The 23,647-nt window shown below is 36.5% G+C and overlaps 2 protein-coding genes across 2 annotated transcripts; both read left to right on the top strand.

Annotated features, from left to right (window-relative positions):
• Positions 1-1,177: 1,177 nt before the first annotated feature.
• Positions 1,178-9,411, top strand: LOC118730106 (C-type lectin domain family 2 member F-like). Its single transcript, XM_036457817.1, has 4 exons — positions 1,178-1,266; positions 4,742-4,929; positions 6,497-6,603; positions 8,797-9,411. Exons 1-4 carry the CDS (start codon positions 1,191-1,193, stop codon positions 8,909-8,911), a joined length of 486 nt encoding a protein of 161 aa, XP_036313710.1. The 5' UTR covers positions 1,178-1,190; the 3' UTR covers positions 8,912-9,411.
• An 8,453-nt stretch (positions 9,412-17,864) lies between these two features.
• CLEC2A (C-type lectin domain family 2 member A) lies at positions 17,865-21,675 on the top strand. The gene is made up of 3 exons (XM_036457816.2): positions 17,865-18,065; positions 19,698-19,801; positions 21,443-21,675. The coding sequence occupies exons 1-3, from the start codon at positions 18,009-18,011 to the stop codon at positions 21,549-21,551; spliced, it is 270 nt and encodes an 89-aa protein (XP_036313709.1). The 5' UTR covers positions 17,865-18,008; the 3' UTR covers positions 21,552-21,675.
• The last annotated feature ends 1,972 nt before the right edge of the window (positions 21,676-23,647 follow it).

The raw sequence follows: 23,647 nt of genomic DNA, 5'->3' as shown, positions 1-23,647 counted from the left end.
CAATGTTTCTGGCTCTCTATCCTTCATCCTTTCTTTCTGTAAAAAAAAAAAAAATCAATAAAATATACTTAAAAATAAATAAATAAATAAAATTTAAAAATATACTTAAAATTAAAAAATAATTTAAAAAAAAAACGTGGGGCGAAGAGCAGAGCCATTTTGTAGTGCTGGAGAGTCTGCACAGCTTACAAACAAATAATCTGTATGTTGTAAAATTGTCTCAGGTTTGAGATTTTAGGGAGACTGCAAAACAGCATTAAAAAAAAGGAAAATAGGGGTCTCTCCATTCCCTGCTTTGAGCAGTGAGCAGGAGCCAATCAGAGATTGAATTCTCAGAGTCCTCCAGCCAATCCTGGGAGTGGAGCCTTAGCCACTGGGGCAAGGGGGCGGGTTGTTGTTAGCTGGGTAGCAGTTACTGTCCCAGCCTCTTAAAAAAAATCCGAGGCAATGGCAGTTGATAGGCGCTGCCCTCGTGGGCCCGAGTGGAGGATACTAGGTTGATGTGCTATTTCCACTTGCGTTTTGCCACACCATCCTCCTGAAATACTAGTGTCTCCGTTCCCTGTAGTATTCACCACATATAATTCTCAATTTGCAGTTCAACCCCAGGATTATCCCAGCAGCTGTGACCTCAGATGAATTCATCCAGGAGCGCAAACGAGATGGAGAAAACAGGGACTGAGAGTCTGGAAGTGACGGAAGCTATGGAGCAGGAGGCCAAGAGACCAGGTAAGGGAGAGACAGAGGTCGGCCTTGTTTTATCTTCCTATCATCCTTTCCTGATCTCAGTTTGCACCCAAAAGGAAATACAACCCCCATACTCCCAACATCACAGCATTTGGAGAAGTGAATCTTTTTTTCTTTCTTTCTTTCTTTTTTAAAGACAGCTTTTCATTAAAATGTCCCAGGAGGATATTGGTTATCTGTGTTGTAAAAGGGGCAGAAGACTGAGTAACATAGTTCTCAGAAATGGCATCAAAAAGTGGAGCCAATGCACGTTGAGGCTGTTGCTGATGAAAATTCAGACATTTGTGCCTTTTCTCACCGTCCTAATATATTGATTACTGGGTTGTGAACAGAACATAGAGAAAACAGAAAGAAAGAAAAAAAGAAGTTAGTTTGCTTGCTTTTCTGTAGAAGATAAAAAAAATGACATACATGTCTTTTCCCTAGGTATAGAAACAAAGAAAATGCTAATTGTATCATGCATGCTATTTGCAGGCCTCACCATTCTTCTTTGGGCAATGCTAGGCTTTCCTAGAAAATGTAAGTGAACAATTTTTTTTTTTTTTTGCTAAAAATATATTGATAATTTTCTTATTCTACACTGAACAATTGAAACAGAAAATGGTCTCTCAGAAAAAGCATCTAATTTATCTTCAAATGTAGGCATTTGCTTTGCTTTCTAGAATGATCATTCTTTCAATGAATATCTATTGAACTTCAGGCAAGTACTAGGTGGTGGTGATAACCAAATGAAAAAAAAAAGGGGGGGGGGTGATTTCTGGCCTCAGAGGAATCCATCAATACCTAAGAAACAAGCATATTAACAAACAGTAATAACACAAATAATTGAAAATAGAAGTGTGCCCAATATGAAGCAGAACAGGAGATTATAAATTTGCTTTTGGTATTCAATTAAAGCTTTATGAAGGGAGAAGCATCTGTGCTGAATTAATTCCTCTTTCCCCATATTTACTCTCATATCTATATCTTTGCTTCAAATTTTACTTCAAAAATTATAACAATTAGTAAAAAACAAAAAACAAAAAAAAAACCAACTTTCAAGACCACACCTACTTACTTGCCTCCACTTCTATCTGTTCAGACTCCTGGTACTATTGATGAAGTAGTGAAGTAGTCATGTTCCACACTAAAGCCTATAGCCCAATCAGTAATAATACTTTAGTAATTCATATTCTCTCTCTCTCTCTCTCTCTCTCTCTCTCTCTCTCTCTCTCTCTCTCTCTCTTTCTCTCTCTCTCTCTCTCTTTTTCTCTCTCTTCCCTATATCATCAGGTGTTTTGTTTTGGTTTGTTTCTTTTTATGTTCTATGAAAACATCTCATCAGCAATACAATATGGTGGTATATAACTTACCTTTAAAAATTAGACTTCCATTAGCTGCCAATATATTTACTTTCTATTCTACAGTAATCACCTTGAAAAAAATTCTGCTAGTTTTTTTTCTAATTTCTATCTTCCCATTTGTTGTTATATCTATTTGAATCAGGTTCCCACTTCCTCTTTTTCCACCCAGCTTGTCTTTCAATTTCATTAGTAACTTTCATATTGCTAAATCCAGTGGTCAATTCTCAATTTTCTTCTTACTTGACCTATTTGCAGCAATCAACACTCCATCTTCCTGGTAATAACTTGTTCATATGGCTTCCAAGACACCATTCTCTCATGGCTTGCTTCCTATCTAGTTTATCCCTCTTTCCAGACTTCCTTTGCTTGTTCCTTCTTTTCTCCCTGACCTCTTAATTTGGTGTGCCCCAACGGTCAATCCCTGAAAAGGGTCATTTTCCTCTTTATCTACCTTTGCATCTTTGGCCATCTGGACCAAATTTTTTACTTTAAATGTCACATGATGACCTCCAAATACACATCTCCAAGCTGGGTCTCTTCCCTGAGTTCAAATTTTTTAAATCTACCTACTTGACTGTCAAATATCTCAAACTTAACATTGTCTAAACTGAAATGTTTATCTACCTCTCCCCTGTCATCTCTTCTCTCTGAAGTTTACCTCATCTCAGGAAATAGCAGCTCTATCTTCCAATTATGAAATACAAATCCTTAGAATCATGTTTTGTCTCTTTTTTTTTCTCTTCTCAAACCCATATATAATCAGCAAATTTGCTTGGTCTTTCAAAATATAATCAGAATCTGAGTACTTTTCACCACCTCTACTCTTACCATCCTGTTCCTAGTTAACATCTTCTCCCCTTTTCCACCCTTAACCTTCTAGGGCAAAATTTTCCAGTGAAAATATGTTAGCCAAAAATGTCATTTATATTTTAGAAGCCACATTTTAAAAAGGAAAAAGGAAACTAATAAAAAATTGCTTTGATTGTATTTTTATTTAACCCATTATAGTCAATATAGTATCATTACACCATGTAACAATATAAAATTATTAATAAGATTTTTACATTCACTTTTGGTACTAAGTTTTTGACATTTAGTGTATATTTTATACTTACAGGACATATAGATTTGAACTAGTCATATTTCAGGTGCTCAACAGATATGTCTGGCTAATGGCTACTATACTGGACAGTACAGTTTTAGAGTATATTTTTTAACAAAACTTTTAAAGAAAGCAGATCTGTTTAAAGTACTGCAAATTTCTTATTCACTTGGAATAATGCCAAAAGCCTGCTAATGGCCTATAAGGATCAATCAGATTCAGTCACCCAATTACTGATTGTGATCTCATCTCTCACTACTTGCCTTTTCCCAAGTCATATAGGCATATTCACTATTTTGTAAATAAGCCAAACACTTTATATTTTATCTCTTCATCTTTGGTTGAGTAGATCTTGCCCTGTGCATGCTTATGTCTCACTAGCTTACTTACTTCAAGTCTTAAGTACATAACTTCTCATTGAACCCTATCCTGATAACTGCATTAAAATTGCAACTCTCCACCAACAACCCCAATCTTCCTCTCTGTGATATATTTTTTGACCAACTAATAATTATCTATATATGTAAATCCCATTAGAACAAACATTTTGTGTGTGTGTGTGTGTGTTATGTACACTATTGTATTTCTAGAGCTACAAAGGTGCCTTGCATATAATAAAAGCTCAACTTGTAGTTGATGAATGAATCAATGAATGAATGAGAAAGCTTGGTTTTCTGGTGACTCAAGTTCTGAACCAAATACTCACTTTTGTGCTAGCTGTTTTTTGGAACTTGATGCTTTTGAATCATTTTAACTTGATACTTTTAAACAGTTTTGGTGATCTGATTGTTTCACTTAGCTTTTATACCAGTTTCACACTGCTGGATTATTGCTCCATTTGAAGATCTTCCCATTTATAGGTTTGACTATGAACCAGTAATTTATATCAGCTGCGGGTAAGAAGTGTCCTTTTGGTAAACCTTGTTTTTCTCGGGGCTATACATTAACAAGTAACTTCATTTATCTAATTGCAGTAAGTTGGAGAGCAAAAAGTGGAGAGTAAAAAACTAGTAAAATTTCAACATTTCCCCCTCCATTGTTTTGTGTTTAAGGATAAAGAAAAATGCCAACTGCTGGGGAAATGTAGTTTTTGAAACACATCTATTGACAGTTAAGTTAGCAAAAGGGAATCAGCCCTCTCTGGTTATGAATAGAGAGAATGGGTTTATTTACAGTGGGACATGTTCCTGAAGCCATAGTAGGCTACAGAAAAGAGATAGATGAATAGAGAAAACAGCAGTAGTATGAAAAAACTGGGAGGGACATGGCTTAAAAAGTTTGAGTTTCTGTAAGTTTGTTTATTTATTATTACCATCTTAAATTAAGCATAGATCTGAATTCTTCAATCCTGATTTCTTTATACTTTGGGGTTTTTTTTATCTTTAATTTTTTTGAATTGATGTTTAAAGTTAAACCATTTGAGTTGAATATGGAAAAAATACATTATTTCAATGTTAAATAAATGATAACCTTTTACCCTAAAGGTTAAATTCTTTCTATTTCTTAGACTTCATTCATTTTTTTCTCTCTATCACTGTGTTAATTTTAGTTAACAATCCAACGATGTTTAAAGAAAGGGCATGCACTTGGGATGCCATTACATGTCCACAAGGCTGGAATCAAATGCGTAATAAATGCTTCTTTCGATCTGAACAAGAAAAAACTTGGAGAGACGGCCAGGCAAACTGTATGGCCTATTATGGAACTCTGGTCATATTCACCTCCCAGAATGAAGTGGTTAGATTTTTCCTTTGCGTTATAAATCCCATTTTAATTTTTTGAGCTACTATCTGACAAGTATACTGCATAGTTATGGTACATGATGCAACAAAACAAATATATTTGCCTTTATGGAGCCTACATCCTAAGGGAAGAGACAGGGAATAAAAAATAGTTATATCAAATGTGTAAATTATGTAAGATAATAGAAGTTAGTACATTTTATGCAAATATATATATATATTTTTTAAATTAAGTGGTTATTGTGAATGTTCCAAGTGGGTAGGCTGCAAGTAAGATAGTCTTCTCTCATTGAGATGATGACGCTTGAGCAAAGATATAAAGTATATGAGGGAGTTAGTCAAGGGAACCTGAGGGATAAACTTCCCTGGAAAAGGAAACAACTGGAGCACAGACATTAAGATAGATGCACCGAGTGGCCAGATTATTATGACCACCCCCCATCAGTACTTCGTTGGGCCACCTTTTGCCTTCAATACTGAGGCAATTCTTCTTGGCATTGACTCCATGAGATGTTGAAAGGTGATGCGAGGAATCTGACCCATGCCTGATGAATAGCACTGTCCAGTTCTGTGAGATTTAATGGTTGTGGAACCAGCTGGCTGATGGCTTTTTTAACTTCGTCCCATAAATGCTCAATTGGATTGAGATCTGGTGATTGTGGGGGCCACCCTCATGTTCTTGAAACCACTCCTGCACAATACGAGCACCATGGCATGGTGCATTGTCTTGTTGGAAGAAGCCATCTCCATTGGAATACGCCATCAACATGTTAGGATGAACTTGATCAGCAATGACACTCAGGTATGTTATACTATTTAGACGTTGTTCCACAAGAATTAAAGGGCCCAAATCATGCCAGGAAAACATGCCCCAAACCATAACACTGCCCCCACCAGCTTGAAGGGTTGTATTCATGCATGTAAGGTGCATGCTTTCATGCTGTTTCCACTAAATTCTCACTCTGCCATCTGCATGATGCAACTGGAAACGTGATTCATTGGACCACATGACTTTTTTCCAATGCTCGGCTGTCCAATCCTTGTGTTCCTATGAGAATTGGAGACATTTTTATCTTGGTAACTGCAGACAGCAAAGGTGTTCAAACAGACCTTCAGCTTCCAGATCCCATACGATGCAGTGTACGGCTAATTTGCCTACAAATGTCAGGTGGTCATAGTAATCTGGCCATTCAGTGTATTTGCCTAGAATAGTCAAGGAACAGAAAAGGGGCAGCTAGTCAGTGTGCCTAGAACAAGGGGGTGAGTAAAGGATATGGGTTATTAGGGACTTGTAGACTTTTGTAAAGTAAAATACGGAGATTTGCAGAATTATGAACAAAAATATGACACGATCTGACTTAAGTTTTAAAAAACAATCATTGTCCTTGCTCTGATGGACTAGCGAATGGCAAATATTAAAAAAAGCACAGTGTCATCTTACAAAGCTGTTGCAGTAACCCTAACAAGAGAATAATGGGGTCAAAGAAGGACATTAGCACTGAAGATAGTGAGAATGAACAAGTGAGGAGACATTCATTACAACAGTCTGTATCTTGTCAAAGGACTTTTTGACCTACCATCTGGGGACCTCTTCTTATTGGATTGGACTGAGAAAGCAAAATGCAAGTGGACGCTGGATGTGGGCGAATGGTGATGCATTAAGCAATAGGTAAGTCTTAAAAACATGTATTTGTTATTAAATGTATCAATATTAAGCATGGTAAGGATTCTAGCCTCATAGGTCCTCCACACCATGTCCCAAAAAGGGCCTCAACAAGTAGATGCCAGAGAGACATTCAGTCAAGCATTTGGTCTTTAGTGAGGGTTTGGCATCAGATACCAATATTTACTTCTACATGGTGACTTGAACTAGAGCACATACGAGCCACAAGTATTCCTTTTATCCTAGACTAAATGAAAATATAAGTAGTTTGATCCTTGCCTCTTCCCACCTTGTTCATTTGAACTTTGCCTTTTGTTCATTTGTTGTTGCTGTAGACTCTCATTGACAGGGGAGTCTTAGAAATTACACTCAAGCCAACAATTACTCCATCCATTGGTGGCTTGAAATGAAAGAGAATAAGTGAGAAATATAACATATTTGCTCCTCTTGGCTTTTGTTTCAAGTTTTAGAACTTTTTTATGCTCCTTAGCTTGAGGAACTGATTGTACCTTTAAACTCTATTTTTGTTCTAAAGATTTTCTTCAACTTCAAGGAAGAGAAAGAAATAAGAAGGATATTGAGTTTCTCGTAGAGGGGATCACTAGCTACCTTTTACTAGCTATATAAAAAGAGTAGCAATATGTTTTATGATATTTCCTAGATTAAAAAAAATAGCATAAATTTAGAAAAATTTCTCCTGTTACCATTGTGTTAATATCCAATTTGTGTCAAAAATACACACAATGATTTGAGGAAAATAATATAGTCAGTAATTATGTTTTCAACTTTAAAAAATGTAAGAAAGAGTACAATAAATTTTCTGACTACAAAACCTAATAAGGTATTTTCTTGAGAGAAAATATTGACAGCTTAACATGTTATCGTGTAGTATAGTATATGTAGTTCATTTTAAAATAGAGGGAGAAGTAAAAGAGCTATATGTTGCTTACAGTTGGTATATTAGTTTGCATAGGCTACTGTAATATCAGACAAGATGCCTAAAACAACAGTTCTGGAGATTAGAAGTACCAGATCAAAGTGTCAGCTGGGTTGATTTCTTATAAAGCCTCCCTCCCTGGTTTGTTGATGGCCATCTTTTCCCTCTGTGTCTTCACATGGCCTTCCCTCTGCCAACACCTATCTGTATATAATTTTCTTCTTATAAGAACATCAGTAATATTGGATTAGAGCCTGCCCTAAAGACATCATTTTAACATAATCACCTTGGCAAACACTTTATGTTCTAATACAAATACATTCTGAGCTGCTAGGGGTTAGTTCTATAATATGTAAATTTGGGGAAGTCATAATTCAGTCCATCAGAGTTGGTAAGTTCTCAGTTGTATAGGCACAGAAAGACACATATATCTTTAAAACAGGCAGGATAAAATGTATAGGCACAGGAAGAATGTATAGGCACAGAAAGACACATATATCTTTAAAACAGGCAGGATAAAATTTTGAAGATACCCTAGAAATTAAGAAAGTGTACACCAGATGCTACAAAGCTCCCCCCCCCCAAAAAAAAATAAGTGCTGAAAGCATTTTAATTATGATATAACCATAAATTCATGATTTACCATTTTATTTTTCTTTTGAACATTTAATTTCCTGTGTTCTTATATGACTTAAAATATAATAGGAACTCATAAACTCTTCCTAGATATTTTACTTATAATTTTTATGTTTGTTATAGTCAAATACAAAATACCTATTTCACTATGACGATGGCTGCAAAGAGTGGACAAAGGAATATATGTCTCAGCCTTAAGACAGACCAATTTTCTTAAATGTGTGAAGGGTGGCAGTCATTGAAATATCAATTACATTCTCCCTCTCTATAATCTTTAAGTAGCTAAGTAAATGGATTTGCGAATTCTCATCTGAAAGTATAAAGAGAAGAATGTAATCAACAAAATGATTTACAATGTTTACTATATTATAAAACAGCCTAACGTTCCAGGACTGTCTTTGTTACTAAGGCAGTAAACCTCTATAGTGTTCATTTCTTCCCCTAACCACGGTCCAGGGTAAAATTTGAAGACTACTAAGAGAATAGAAGCAGCTCATTTTATTCCCTCTATTAGTTTCACGTTGCACATTCTGAAACATGGTCATCAAAGTTTACATTATATCTGTTAGGCTGTGCCTAGTTATTTTTCATGAGGCTTAGTAAATCATTTCTCTGTTTTGTTCCAGGTTCACTATTGAAGGAAGTGGACATTGTGCCTTCATTTTTAAGAAGGGCATAAGTAGTGCCAGTTGTGAAGATGCAAAAAAATACATATGCAGTAGAAAAGGTGTTTGTCGTTAGCTTTCCCGTATATGGGTTAAGGCAATTTCAGAAAAGCTAGCTTTTTTTATGTATTATAAATTCACATAGATACACTTCCTTCCCATCAAACATGTAATTTATGTTTACTAATAAAAGTTGAAAATGATTTTTATCTTTATTTTTTTAAAAAACACATCTCTAACAAGATAAGAGACTAACTTGAAATGTTAATGTTTCTAGAATGAGAACAGGGACTTCAGTCTGCTTTGTTCATGAATCTCTCTCACATACCCAGAAAAGTACCCAGCACATACTAGACACAGTATAAATGTAAAAGAACCAGGAGATTAATATATGCAATATGTTTTTACAACTTATACTGGACCACAGATGTTGGTGCATCTAATCTTATAAGCAGAGTGGTGGTCTTGGTCATAACGGGTAAATCAGCATGTCTAAGGGAAACAGATTGTAGAGAAGAGAGAAGGGAGGAAAAGATACCTGTACTTATCCAAAGTTCAGTTAATTCTGCCTAAAAGAGATAAAAAAAAAAAAAAAAAAAGATGAAATGTGAGGTGAACTTTGATGTTCCACCGAGCCTTGAATGAGTATGTAACTCATTTAGGATTTGGAAAGGAGGTCCATGGGAGAAATATTCATAAATTAATTAGGATTTTTAACTTTGTATCACTATCAGAGGCTCTGCTACTGTCAACCGATGCCAGTGACTGGGTGGGGAATATGCTTCATTCTGAAGGGAAGAATTGGGAAGCCCATGTTTATGTAAATTTATATCATATTATTCAAAATAAATGTTTTTAGTAATAAAGCTAACTTTTCCCTGACTTGTTCTTTTTGGCTCTGATCGCTGATAGGAAAAGGAAGAATATACTTTGTTGGGCCTTGAAAAATATCAATATGACAAGAACTCTTTCCAAAAAAAATCTATTTACAATTCTTTCTCCCAGATTTCTGAAGAAGGAATATTTGTGAATGAAGAGCTTCATTTCATAATAAGTGGGTCAATTTATTAAGAGGATAAAACAATCCTAATTGTGTGTGCATTTAATAAGAGAAATGTAAAACACATGAAACAAAAACTTAAAAGAAGAGGAAGAAAAGCACAATATCTTGTCACTTTAACCCCCTTCTCTCAGAAATTAATAGAATTATAGTAATTTATAAAACAAGAATATTGAACAACATTATCAACCAATTTTAACTAATATTTATAAAACACTTCACCTAATAATAGCAGAGTCTATTTTTTTTCAAATTCATACAAAAAACAATTAAGACAAAATATACCTGGACAGTAAAAGACTAAATGAACTTCAATTGTTTTTAAAGATAAGGAGAAGTAGGGCTTGTGTTTCCACTCATCCTCAATTATTAATAAGAAATTTAACATGTAACATAAAAAAATAATATAAGCATATTGTTACTTTATTAACCATCAGAAAAATTAAAAAGAATAACAGGACTTCAGTCTTCATTTTATTTTTATTTATTTTATTTTGAACACATTTTATTTCATTGACAATTTTTTTGAAACAAATTTTTCAAAAGCAAAAAAATAGCCCTAACCAGTTTGGCTCAGTGGATAGTGTCAGCCTGCAGACTCAAGGGTCTCAGGTTCAATTCCAGTCAAGGGCATTTACTTTGGTTGCGCCCACATCCCCAGTGCGGGGTGTGCAGGAGGCAGTTGATCAATATTTCTCTCTCATCCATGTTTCTAACTCTCTATTCCTCTCTCTTCCTCTCTGTGAAAAGTCAATAAAATATATATTTTTTTAAACCTGGAGAAATTTTTAAAAAAAGTAAAAGCAAAAAAACAAAGCAAATTGCCAGTCTTTTAGATATCTTATCAATTAATGCACTATTTCGTTTGGTATATTTTGTATTGTAAAAGGTCGGTGTACTTCTATTGTAATATGAGCCCAATCCAGATAGCATTGTATCAGATTATTAACCAATGATAAAGCAAAATACCCACAGTCAACCAAAAGAGCCATAAATGCATTAACATCTTTAAAATGAACAGATCAGGTAGGGTAAAAGCAAAGTTAGGGAGTAACTTTTTATTATAGAAAAATAATGTATGTACGAAGAAACTTAAATATATGCGTTACATTAATGCTAGTTGAGAAGCTTAAAATGTAGAAAATAGCCTGAACATCTTTGTTTCTGGTCATTCCATGACTTCTTCCCAGGAGATAGAGTGGGGAGTCACCGACTTGCTGTTACCCCAGAAATTGAAGTGGACCAAATAATCCATATTTTTGAAGTGTAACCAAGGAATTCATAACATTCTGACAAGCCACCAGGCCCTAAGAATCTCTCTATATAAAAGCCTAAGCAAAAGCAACCATTTGACCGTCTGACTGGTAGCTATGATGACACTGACCACCAGGGGCCAGACACTCAATGCAGGAGCTGCTGAGGGACAACAACTTTGCAGAGTGCCCTCTCACACTCCCGGACCCCTCAGGGAATGGAATATTGGACTGCAGAGTTTGGCCTGATCCCTACAGACCAGGCCAAGAGACCCCACCTGCTGGAGGGACCCCACTCACTTAGCAGATGCCCTTTGAGCCCAGCACCACCCCAGGTGTGGCTGTTTGGGGGTTAGGGGGTAAAGGCACTGCAGGAGATTGGCTCCAGGGCATATCTGGCCTACTCACCCAGTCCCGCCCCACTGGCCACCTTTTAATTAATATCCTCTCAATGTGCACAAATCCATGCATGGGGCCTCTAGTACAATATAAGTATTTTACGGTGATGTTCACTATTCCCACATATAACTTTACAGAAATGAATAGAGAGATGGCTCTGCACAGCAAACAATAGGTGTGCACTGATTTGGGCCTATTCATATGTAATCATATCCAGAGAGAAATGCTGACTCTCATTCACTATGAAAGTGTATCAGTGATATAACTAATTAATGAATTAAATATGTAAATTTTAGAAACACCATCAGAAAAAATATATGCCCACCTATGTCCATAGCAGCACAATTTACAATAGCTAAGATTTGGAAGCAGCTTAAGTACTCCTCAATAGATAAGTGGATTAAGAACTGTGATACATCTACACAATGGAATACTACACTGCTGTAAAAAAATAAAAATAAAAAGCTACTCTTACCATTTGCAACAGCATAAATGGAACTGAAGAGCATTGTACTAAGCGAAATAAGCCAGTGGGAGGAAGATAAATATCCCATGATCTCATTCATTTGTGGCATATATTGAACAACATAAACTGATAAACAAAAATAGATCCTTTAATAGACATAAAAGCATCTAACACACCATCAAACTTCAGGGGGTGGGGTGTGGGGAGGTAAGAGATCAACCAAAGGACTTGTATGCATGCATATAAGCATAACCAGTGGACACAGACAGTAGGGGGGTGAGGGCATGTACTAGGCTAGAGGATGGGAGAGGTCAATGGAGGAAAAAGGAGACATATGTAATACTTTCAACAATAAAGAACTTAATTTTTTTTAAAAAAAGCATGTAAATTTAAAAAAGCATAATACAGTTTCATACACAAAATGATCTGCAAAGCATCATTTTAGCTCACATGTATGCTGTATTTCATAAGCAGATTTTAAAGTGATAAAAATGTCCCTAATTCTGTGTGTATATACAATAGATAGATGATAGGTAGGTAGATAGATAGATAGATGATAGATAGATAGATAGATAGATAGATAGATAGATAGATAATAGATGAATAATTTGACATATATGCCTGGCATCATCATTCTAGTCATTTTCCATGTACTATCTCATTTGACCATTGTAAGGGAAAAACAGCTCTGAATTTTACAGAAAAGAAAATTGAGCAACAGAAGTTAGGCAACTTTCTGAAGGTCTCACAGTTAATAAATGCTGAACCATTACATACTGAATATGGTATATGTATATTTATTATGATTGTGTATAGGTTGTCTATAAAGATGAGAACTAATACCAAGAAATAGCATGGAGTCCTATAACAATGTACTACTCTCCATGGGTAGCACTCAAAATGCCACTTAGCATGTTTTTCTTGCCTGAGGATAAAAATATTTTTCTGATTTCATGATATTCTTTTTATGAACGAGTCTATTTTTTCTTTCCCTTTCAGAAACTAACAAGTTAACTTTTATCTCTGATCAAAACAAGTATGAGTTTGTTCATACTCGTTCTGATTGCATATTTGAAAACTATTTTTGTCCGTTAGTATTCAGTTAATCATATGTGAGTAAGCTACTTTCTTCATATGTAGTTAGTACAGGCCAGAACCCCGGATAAGTTTCACTGGGTGAGTGAAAAACAAAAAACAAAACACAGGACAGCTTGAGAATGCTGACAATACTTTATACTTATAGAGGAAAACTACTAAAGCAAGCATTTCTATAAAGTAATAAGAGATTTAGGAGAACTTGTAGAGTGTTATACCTGCCAAGAGAAGGCGCAAGCTTGTGGATGAAGACTTTTGGAGTGAATTTCATGGTAAGTGTATTACATCCCAATATAAATACTTTTTAAAAATTCCTTTACAGATAAGAAAGAAGTTGTCCCATTTTATTTTTATTTTATTTTTTAAATATATTCTATTGATTTTTTACAGAGAGGAAGGGAGAGAGAGAGTTAGAAACATCCATGAGAGAGAGTCATCGATCAGCTACCTCTTGCACATCCCCTACTGGGGATGTGCCCGCAACCAAGGTAAGTGCCCTTGACTGGAATCAAACCCCGGGACCCTTCGGTCCGCAGGCCAATGCTCTATCCACTGAGCCAAACCGGTTTTGGCATAAGTTGTCCCATTTTATAACCAAGATTGCTTCCCCTGTCTCAACCTGCAGAGCCCAAGGATCAGAAGAAACAGCTCACATATGGCTAAGGTAAATAAAGGTATTCCTGAGTAATTGAGTATATGCCCTCTCTTGCAGATGTCTTTTTTTTTTTTTTTTTTTCCTTGCTATTTTCTGGAGCAAGATGTATAGTATAAGCATTAGCTATCACTTGAAAGTTTGGTAGATTTACTCTGTTTTAATTACTGTTCCTGGAGGCTGAGGCTCTTCAAATTCAAAAATTCCAGGGACATTCACAAAGGAGTTTAGTGATAATGGCAAGATTTATTAGATCAAAAGGTGACTACTCGGAGGACAGCGCGCGCGCGCAACACACACACACACACACACACACACACACACACACACACACACACACACACACACACTCGGAGAGGCAGAGAGCAGGCAGGATACCGGGTAGAGGCTGCCTTAAGGCCCTGGCTAAGCTTCCACATACTTCCTTCTGGGGCAGGGGGCGGGAGGAGAAAGAATAAGCTCCTTTCAAATGATCCAATCTCTTTCCTAGACTTTCCCGGTTAGTACACTCCCCATTTTATGGTCACAATTTTGACTCCTACTGTGCATGCTCCTTCTTTTGCATTCTACTGCGCATACTCCCCATGAAAGAGCATTGGGGGGGGAGGGGGCGCTTGAAAGAGCTGGCTCCTCCCTGGGTCCACGCCACACGGCCCGAGACACACGTTCCCCTCGGGAGGCCACAACGCTGTTCTCCCACCTGCAAGATGCTGGCTTCCCCTCCAGGTGAGTGGGGAAACCATTTCCTGGTGTTGGCTTAGTTTGCTTTCTTCTCTTCTGTTTGTAACTGTCCACGCTGACATGACCATTTCAGTACCTATGATATGTATTTCAATTATTTCTTTTTTCCCCATTAGATATTTGGCATTTTGTATTTTGAAGGAAAAAAAAATCTATCATCTTTTACATTTTAGTTTATTAATGTTTTGGTGTTTTCATGTACTCGCACGGCCATGACACATTCAACTTCTTCCCCCCCGTTATTGCTTGCAGTATAAAGAAAACAATGTATTCTATACTTAAGTTCTGTCGTATGTCCTTATAACTTTCCTTTCTTTCCAAGGTTGGATGTTTATAAATTTGTATATATGTTATAGGCATCTGTCTTATCATAGTCCTATTTGGGACCCTGATACTTTCTTGAATAAGAATGAGATGCTTTTTGTATTACGTTTGTGAAGCCCAAATTTGTCACTATTTAAAAATGCTCGAGAGACTTTTAAAAGGCCCAAAGGCATCCAGGTTTATTTTAAGATCATCCCGAGGTGGTGTCCATCGGTTTCTTCCTTACCGAGGCATCGATTTGATCCTTGTTAATGAAACACCTTGATAATTCTAGTTGGATCGTGGTGATTTTCGGTGACTCCCAGGATCTTTCATAAATAGCCATCAGAGTTGGTCCGAAGGTTGTGGGTTATTGTTAAGCTGATTAACATAAATAGCCATCCGCTTATGAGCAATGAAAAAATGTAATAGCAGAAATAATCCGTAGATTCTATTTGAATATCCTCTTTGCATTATTCTTTGCTACCAAGCCCAAGGACTATCAATTTGAGTAGCAGAGATCATGAGTGTCACCTACAAAGACTGGTTTTAAATGAAACTCTTTTAGAATAGAAACCCTTCAAGACAAAACACCAAGAGGTAGATGCTTTTAATGAGAACTTCTGGATTGAATATTATGGAAGAGCTAGAGGCCTGGTGCACAACATTCGTGTACTGGGGGTGGGGAGGGGTGGGCACAGGGGAGTCACTCAGCCAGGCCTGTGCCCTCTCGCAGTCTGGAACCCCTCCGAGGATGTCCTACTGCCAGCTTAGGCCCCCTCAGACATCCTCCTAGGGATCCTTAGCACTGCCACAGAGGTAGGAGAGACTCCTATTATCGTCACTATACTTGCCAGCCAAGAGCCTGGCTTCTGGCTGAGTGGTGCTTCCCTTATGGGAGCTTACTGACCACCAGGGTGCAGCTCCTATGTTGAGCGTCTGCCCACTGGTGGTCAATGCACATCATAACGACTGGTATTTCCAACGTAGAGTCAATTTGCATATTAGGGTTTTATATCAGATAAATGAATAATAAGTATTCAGTATGGGTTTCTCTGGAAATTTTATTTTAAACTAGAGGCCCAGAACACCAAATTCATGCATGGGGTAGGGGAGAAGGGGCCCCTCAGCCCAGCCTGTACCCTCTTGCAATCTGGGATCACTGGATCCTAACCACTCACCTGCCTGCCTGATCGCCCCTAACTGCCTCTGCCTGCTGGCCTGATTGTCCCTAACTGATCTCCCCTGCCGACCTGGTCTCCCCTAACTGCCCTCCCTTGCTGGCCTGATCACCCCTAACTGCCTCTGCCTTGGCCCCTGCCACCATGGCTTTGTCCGGAAAGACATATGGATGAATGTCCGGAAGGTGTCAGGTCTAATTAGCATATTACTCTTTTATTAGTATAGATGTTAAGTTTATTTTATTTTATTTTTTTGCAGTTCGCAAGTTGACGATTTTTGTATGTGTTATTGCTGTCGTTGCTATTATTGTAGGTGTTGCTCTTATTGCAGGTAAGTGGCTTAATTCATAAACTTTCTATGGCTACTTATGCTCAGCAGGTTTAAGCTATTATATACATTTTATTTTATACATATATTTTATATTTCAAGTTTAATTCAGAATCTCTCAGTTTGGGATAATAAATTGGTTTATAGAGATTTGTCCTCATGTTCCTACCAGCTCAGCAGGTTTTACAGTCATCTTTTCAAGTGTATTGTACTTTTTGATCTTAGAGTAAAATAATCATAATTTCTCAGATGACTGTCAGCCACAGCAATAACTATTTTTTTTATTAATATGTTGTTATTTACTTTAGAGAGAGAGGAAGGGAGAAGAAGAGGTAGAGATAGAAACATTAATGAGAGAAATACATTAATCTGCTGCCTCCTGCATGCCCCCTACTGCAGATCGAACCCACATTCCAAGCATGTCCCCTGACCAGGAATTGAACTGGTACATGGGACCAACTGAATCACACTGGGCAAGCAACAACTTTTTTTTTTTTAATTGAGAGTACTTTGTGTGAGTTAAAGAACTAATGTGAAATACATTTTGTTTAATATTTTTAATTTTGACAATAGGTATCATTATGAAATCCATTAATATACAAAGAAATAGAAGCCAGAGGGAATAAGTAGATTCTTAGAAATAAATTCCAGTGCCAAAATTGTGACTCTCGTATAATTCCTAATATTTTGACCACCATGCAACACTCCTTCATAATTGCAGTATATCTTTACTCTAATTTATTTTGGATCAAGAGTAAGTAATATTACAAATAGTTGTTCTATGAAATATGTATATATTTTTATAGTATTATGTTGAAAAATACAAAATAATAGCATAAGTAATGTTGCAAAATTTTCTCTGTTTGAGTAGATTTTTAAAAAGGAAGACATTCATTTTCTTCTGGGTATTATGGATCTACTTTGTGAAAAGAATACAAAGTAGATTTTTATTCCTGAGGTAGGGCCTAATAGTCTTCAGTGCTTGACTGTCTCTATGCATGTTTTGATTATTTTAGCACTTAAAGTACAATAGTTTATACCCTTGGTTCTTGTTTCCTTTGTCATTTCTAAGAATGCTGGATACGCTTCTTGTTCACAGTCTCCTCTGTCACTATAGAGTCCTAGAAGTTCAATGTCATCAATTTAAACATCTGCAATTCAAACATTTGGAGAAAACAGATTCTATGAGATGTCTTTATATCATTGATTAATTGATTAATTTTTAAAAGTGTTGAAACACAATATCCATATATTTTAATTAAATCTTTATTTTCCCCTTTTTTCCCCATTGACATCTTTTAGTCTTCCCCCAACCCCATAGATGGCAGTTTTTGTTTTTTTTTTAAGTCTTTATTGTTTAAAGTATTACATATGTCTCCTTTTTCCCCCATTGACCCCTCCCCAGCCACTCCCACCCCTCAGCACATGCTCCCACAACTCCATGTCCATGTCCATTGGTTATGCTTAAATGCATGCTTACAAGTCCTTTGGTGATCTCTCAAATTGATTCACCAGAATAAGTAGAAACACTTAACGTTTTTAAATTTTTGATAATTTCGCTCTTTTTTTTTTTCAGCACACACTCAAAAAACGTCAAAACATTCCCATACTACAAATTGTTCAAGACAATGGATTGGAGTAGAAGATAAGTGTTTCTATTTTTCTGAAGATACTAAGAATTGGACAAGCAGTAAAATGTTTTGCAGTGCACAGGGATCAGAACTTGCTCAAATTGATACACAGAAAGAAATGGTAAGAAAAGGGAAAAGTTTTCAATCATTTCAGAGTTTAAGCTTGTACAAAAAGAGAACAAAAATTAATACTCAATAATGTAAGTCAGATGATGTTTTAAGCATTAAAACTATAAAGTATTATGCTGAGCAAAAGAAGCCAGTTAGAGAAAGATAAGTATCACATGAGCTCACTCACATGTGGAATCTAATGAACAAAATAGATCCAGAGACCTAGAAGCATGGGACAGACTGTAGAATCTCAGAGGGAAGGCAGGGGAGGGTGGGTGCAAAGAGATTAACCAAAGAATTTATATGCATATATATGCATAACCCGGGGGCACAGACAGTAGGGTGGGTGAAGGCCTGGGGTAGGGAGTAGATGGGGGTCAAAAGGGTCAGTGGGGGCAAAAAGTGGAAAATCTGTAATACTTTCCAACAATAAGGATGAAACAAAACAAAACCTCATTCAATCTTCAACTAATACCTACAAAGTGTTTACATATCCCCATTTAAAGGTGAGGATAATGAAGCACAGAGATATTATGTATCAGTCATTGTCATAGTCGTAATTTGTTGAACTTGGATTTGAACACAAGCAAATTATCTAGTGATTGTATGTCTTTGGTCACAATACATACTGTTCAGATAGCTAATGTTTTTCTACAGTATTCTTAGATTATTAAATAGACTGTTTTTAATACCTTTATAATGGCATTCTCTCCATAGTAGCCTGGGAAACTTGAAACAAACAGAATATGAAAATTTAGAGGTGAGGATGTGAAGAAAATCCATACAGTTTGAAGGAAGTGAGACAATTAATGAAATAAGTGAAAGGGCAGAGAAAGAGGGACTTGGAATCCAGGCCTCAGTGTAACAGCGGGAAATTGTTTGTTTATAAAGAAAACTGACTAATAAGTCTGTGGTCCAATAGTTAGGAACCCATAGAAGAGGGACTAAACTCATCACTCAGTATATTTTATTGCAATGCATGGTATTCAGAAGTTAGTTTGATTTCTGATTCTATGGGAAAACACAACAGCAATGGCATTTTTATTCTGGTATTTAGTCAAAAAAGCACATTACTGAATTTTTACTATTTTAATAGTACTTATACTTTCAATTAAACTCCTTCCCCCCTGAAATCCTTCTTTGATGACTTTTGAGATCAAAGCTATGCAGAAAACAAAATATAAGCATTAGTTCTCTGTCACCTTTAAAGTAAAGGCCGAATTAGTTCCTATAAAAACTGCTTAGCTTCTGATTTTGTCATCCAGAAAGATATCATATCATATATCATATCATATCATTCATATCATATCAGTTTATCATCTTTGTCATTCACTTTGTGACTAAAAGATATTGACAGTTTATGCGTTAGAATTGGAAGTTGAAACAGAAGTTAGAGTCGGGGCAGATCAGAGAGTTTCAGTGCCTTGATAAAGTCACTCTATTACTTAGAGACATTTAAGAAGTAAGAACAAAGCAAAAATCTTTTTGATAAAACTAACCTAAGCATCTGTGCTGTTAATTGCTGTTGAAGCATTAGGGCATGCAAGTTAAGATGTATATCATAAATTCTGGCTGGGGCGAGAAGCATGTTTACAGTGTGTTCTAAAAGATTAAATGGGTTATGCCCTGGTTTTTGTGAAAGGACTTTTTGAAGAAGCACATAGGAACATCTCAGCACTGGATTGGGTTGAGCAGAAAACAAGGAGAGTCTTGGAAATGGACAAATGGCGCCACATTCAATGCTTGGTGAGTTTCAAACTTAGTAGGAAAGGTTTTATTCTGGTTGCACAAAAACTTCAATGGTTTGAGTTGTGATATCTGCCTTTTCACACTGAAACATACCCTAGAGCAACCCATCTTCCTTCTATCTTGTTAAATGACAGTGAGATTTTCCATTTTATTTGTTTTCTATTTTATTTTTTCACTGGCAAACTTGCTAATCAACCCTCCTATTGAGAATTCAAATTCAACTACTTGGCTAATTTCAACCAACTACTTAAATTTATACAAGATCTTTCTTCTTTAAGCAGAGACCACGTAGTTGTCTTTAACTTTCCAAATGTCCATCATAAGCAACATTATTTATTTATGAAAGCATTTCTTGAGTGAATCTTGTTTTCTCACTTATATTCTATTTTACCTATAAGAACTGTACTAATTTTCTTTTGCATACATGTATTCCTGCCTTAATATTTCTTTAAATGATAGTCAAAATTAAATAACTATTAAAATGTGTATGATAAGATAAATTATATTTATCACAAAAAAGGGATAATTTTTGTCATCAGCAGAGCAAATTAATAAGAACAACATTATAATTAGTATCTTTGGTTTTTTTCAAAAGTGCCAAATATATGTATAAGTCTTATCACTTTCAAAAAGAAACATTGGTTAAAAATATGCCAGGAAGCTGCTGCTATTTATTTATTCATTATTTTTCAATTATAGTATATATTCAATATTGTCTTGTATTAGCTTTAGATGTATAGCATAGTGGTTAGACAATCATGTACTTTAATGAGTGGTCCCCCTGATATATCCAGTATCCACCTGATCCCTTATATAGTTATTACAATATTATTGACTATATTCCCTATGCTATAATTTACATCTCCAAGACTGTTCTATAACTACCAATTAATATTTCTTAATTCCTTCACTTTTTTCACCCAGCCCCATAATCCCATCCACTCTGTCAACTGTCAGTATGGTTTCTGAATCTATGAGTCTGAGAAAACCGCTTTTAAAAGAAATTCCAGAGACCTCTAGATTTAGTGACTCCTGATAGATGATATTTAAATAACTATTGGATGGATGGATGGATAGATAGATAGATAGATAGATAGATAGATATACAGATAGATGGTAGATAGAGGTAGATTTAGGTAAATGTAATAGAAATAGAGATATATTTATATCATTGATTTTTCCATGTCTACAAATATCTGTCTTCCTATTCTAAATAATGTTACAGATTACACTAATAATAATACATCCACTCCTACATTAATGTAACCCATTTTTATGTAGCATACAGTGATGGGTGAGTATAGAGCTTAGTGTCTGGTATAAAGTGTTTCAAATCACTGTATTCTTAAAAATATGTATTTTTTTATTGCTTCAGAGAGGAAGGGAGAGGAAGAGAGAGAAACATCAATAATCAGAGAGAGTCATTGATCTGTTGCCTCCTGCATGCCCCCTACTGGGGAATCTAGCCTGCATCCCGGGCATGTGTCCTGACCAGGAATCGAATTGTGATCTCCTGGTTCATAGGTCAATGCTAAACCATTGAGCAACACCAGCTGGGAAAAATCACTCCATTTTTAATTTTATTTTTTGTTACAACTATAAGTGGTTTCCAAACTGATTTTGGCTATTCCTTTTTAGGTTTGAAATTGATGGGAATGGATTATTTGCTTCTGTGAATGCTGATGGAGTTTACAGTTCAAGGGGACTTGTTGATATCAAGTGGATTTGCAGCAAACCTAGATTTTAATATAGAAAAAAAAAAACTGGGAAATGATAACCATAGTTTGGGAATAGACTAGCCCTGGCTGGGTAGCTCAATGGGTTGGAGCATTGTCCTGTACACCAAAAGGCTGTGGGATCCTGCTCAGGACAGATACCTAGGTTTCAGGTTAGATTCCAAGTCGGGGCACACTCAGGAGGAAATAGAATGATGTTTCCCTCTCCTCTCTCTCATTCTCAAATCAGCAAACAGATCCCCAGGTGAGCGTACAAAAAATAAAAATAAAGTGAAAGACTGAAGTTATTCTTCACTTCTGAGGCTGTGAAACTGTAGCAGGATAGGAAGAATTTAGGGGAAACTCCCAACAAGTAAAATGAGGAAGCTGGAGGGGCATCATAGGAGGATAAGCCTCTCGGTTATCTCTTCAAAGCCCCCACCTCCAGGCATCAAAGGGAAACAGTATATGTCAGAAAAAGCTCCTGAGGTGGTCACAGAAATCAAAGCTACAACCAGATCAATCCCAGATGAAGGAAACATTGACCAGAGAAGAAGATAAAGGGGGGATGAATGGTAACGGAAGAAGGTTTGCTTTGGGATGGTAATCACAATACAATACAGATGATGCACTGTAGAATTGTATACCTGAGTCCTGTAGAATTTTATTAACCAATATCACCCCAAAGTCAATCTAAAAATGTCACCATTGCCGAAGCCGGTTTGGCTCAGTGGTAGAACGTCGGTCTGCAGACTGAAGGGTCCCAGGTTCGATTCCAGTCAAGGGCATGTACATTGGTTGCGGGCACATCCCCAGTAGGGGGTGTGCAAGAGGCAGCTGGTCGATGTTTCTCTCTCATCAACGTTTCTAGCTCTCTCTCCCTTCCTCTCTGTAAAAAATCAACAAAATATACAATATTTTAAAATAAATAAATAAAAAATAAAAATGTCACCATTGAAATGAAAGCTGACACTGTAAGTAGAAAGGGTAGGGTGGGTGAACTTCCAAAATGGACCATATTGGAAACAAGAACCTCTCTCAACCAGAAGGCGGTGTCAGAATTTGGTGCGACAGAGTCCAGAAACAGCCCATCCTTGGAAACACATAAAATCCCAAGAACTGACTGATACAGTGTACAATTCACTCATGAATTGGCTTACATCCACTCCGGGGTAACAAGACCATAGCTCAACCCTTGACTTGTCTCTAGGAACCCGAGTTCTAGACTCATTTTCTACCTAAATAAAGCTTGCTTTTCTCATTCAGACGCATATTTTTGTTGTTGTTGTTTTGTTTGTTTTTTACTCTTCCTGCATGAGTCAAGGGTCTGGAGGTGCCAGACTCTACCAGGGCAGGACATGGGAACTGGTCAGGTGACAAAAGGAACTAAAAACTATTGAATGAGCCCAGCCTATGTAATTCAGTGGCTGAGCATCAATCTATGAACCAGGAGGTCACAGTTCAATTCCCTGTCAGGGCACATGCTTGGTTGCAGACTCAATCCCCAGTAGGAGGCAGCCAACCAGTGATTCTCATCATTAATGTTTCTACCCCTCCCTCTCCAAAACTAATAAAATATATATATATATTTTTAAATTGAGTTAATGATTGCAGGCAAAACCTTATTAATTCAAGACACATAATTGCCTATTATGAGCACAAGTCAGGAAACTTCTATTAGGTGCAAATGAAATAACAGTAAACAATTACATGCAATGATGGTTATGAAAAACAAATTTGAATGGATCTATATTAATAGCCCAGCCAATATTTATAGTTTAAAAGTTAGAGAAATATAAGTGCTCTATATGTGTAAATATTATAAAAAAAATTTGTGCACAGGGGTAGGGAGTTCCCTCAGCCCAGTCTGCAACATCTTACAAAATGGGACCCCTTCAAGGATGTCCAACTGATTGACCCTAACTGCTGGCCTGCCTGCTGATCACCCCTAACCGTCTCTGCCTCAGCTCCCACTACCGCAGCTTCATCTGGAAGGATGTCTGGAATGATGTCCGGAAGGTCATTCAGCTGTCTTCTCTAATTAGCATATTATGCTTTTATTATTATAGATACTAACCATAGTAACTTTGACTTTATCCTAAAAACAAGGGAAAATCCACCAAGAAGG

This window comes from Pipistrellus kuhlii, unplaced genomic scaffold (assembly GCF_014108245.1).
Source record: "Pipistrellus kuhlii isolate mPipKuh1 unplaced genomic scaffold, mPipKuh1.p scaffold_m20_p_3, whole genome shotgun sequence".
In the NCBI taxonomy this organism is placed as follows: Eukaryota; Metazoa; Chordata; class Mammalia; order Chiroptera; family Vespertilionidae; genus Pipistrellus; species Pipistrellus kuhlii.
The sequence above is the reverse complement of the archived record's forward strand: the minus strand, read 5'-3'. Positions and strand labels throughout refer to the sequence as shown.

Coding starts and splice junctions, on each gene's coding strand:
- LOC118730106 (XM_036457817.1), top strand. CDS start 1,191: ATGCTAATTGTATCATGCATGCTATTTGCAGGCCTCACCATTCTTCTT. Junction 1,267..4,741: donor GCTAGGCTTTCCTAGAAAAT/GTAAGTGAACAA, acceptor TGTTAATTTTAG/TTAACAATCCAACGATGTTT. Junction 6,604..8,796: donor GGTGATGCATTAAGCAATAG/GTAAGTCTTAAA, acceptor GTTTTGTTCCAG/GTTCACTATTGAAGGAAGTG.
- CLEC2A (XM_036457816.2), top strand. CDS start 18,009: ATGTTTTGCAGTGCACAGGGATCAGAACTTGCTCAAATTGATACACAG. Junction 18,066..19,697: donor TTGATACACAGAAAGAAATG/GTAAGAAAAGGG, acceptor TTTTTGTGAAAG/GACTTTTTGAAGAAGCACAT. Junction 19,802..21,442: donor GGCGCCACATTCAATGCTTG/GTGAGTTTCAAA, acceptor ATTCCTTTTTAG/GTTTGAAATTGATGGGAATG.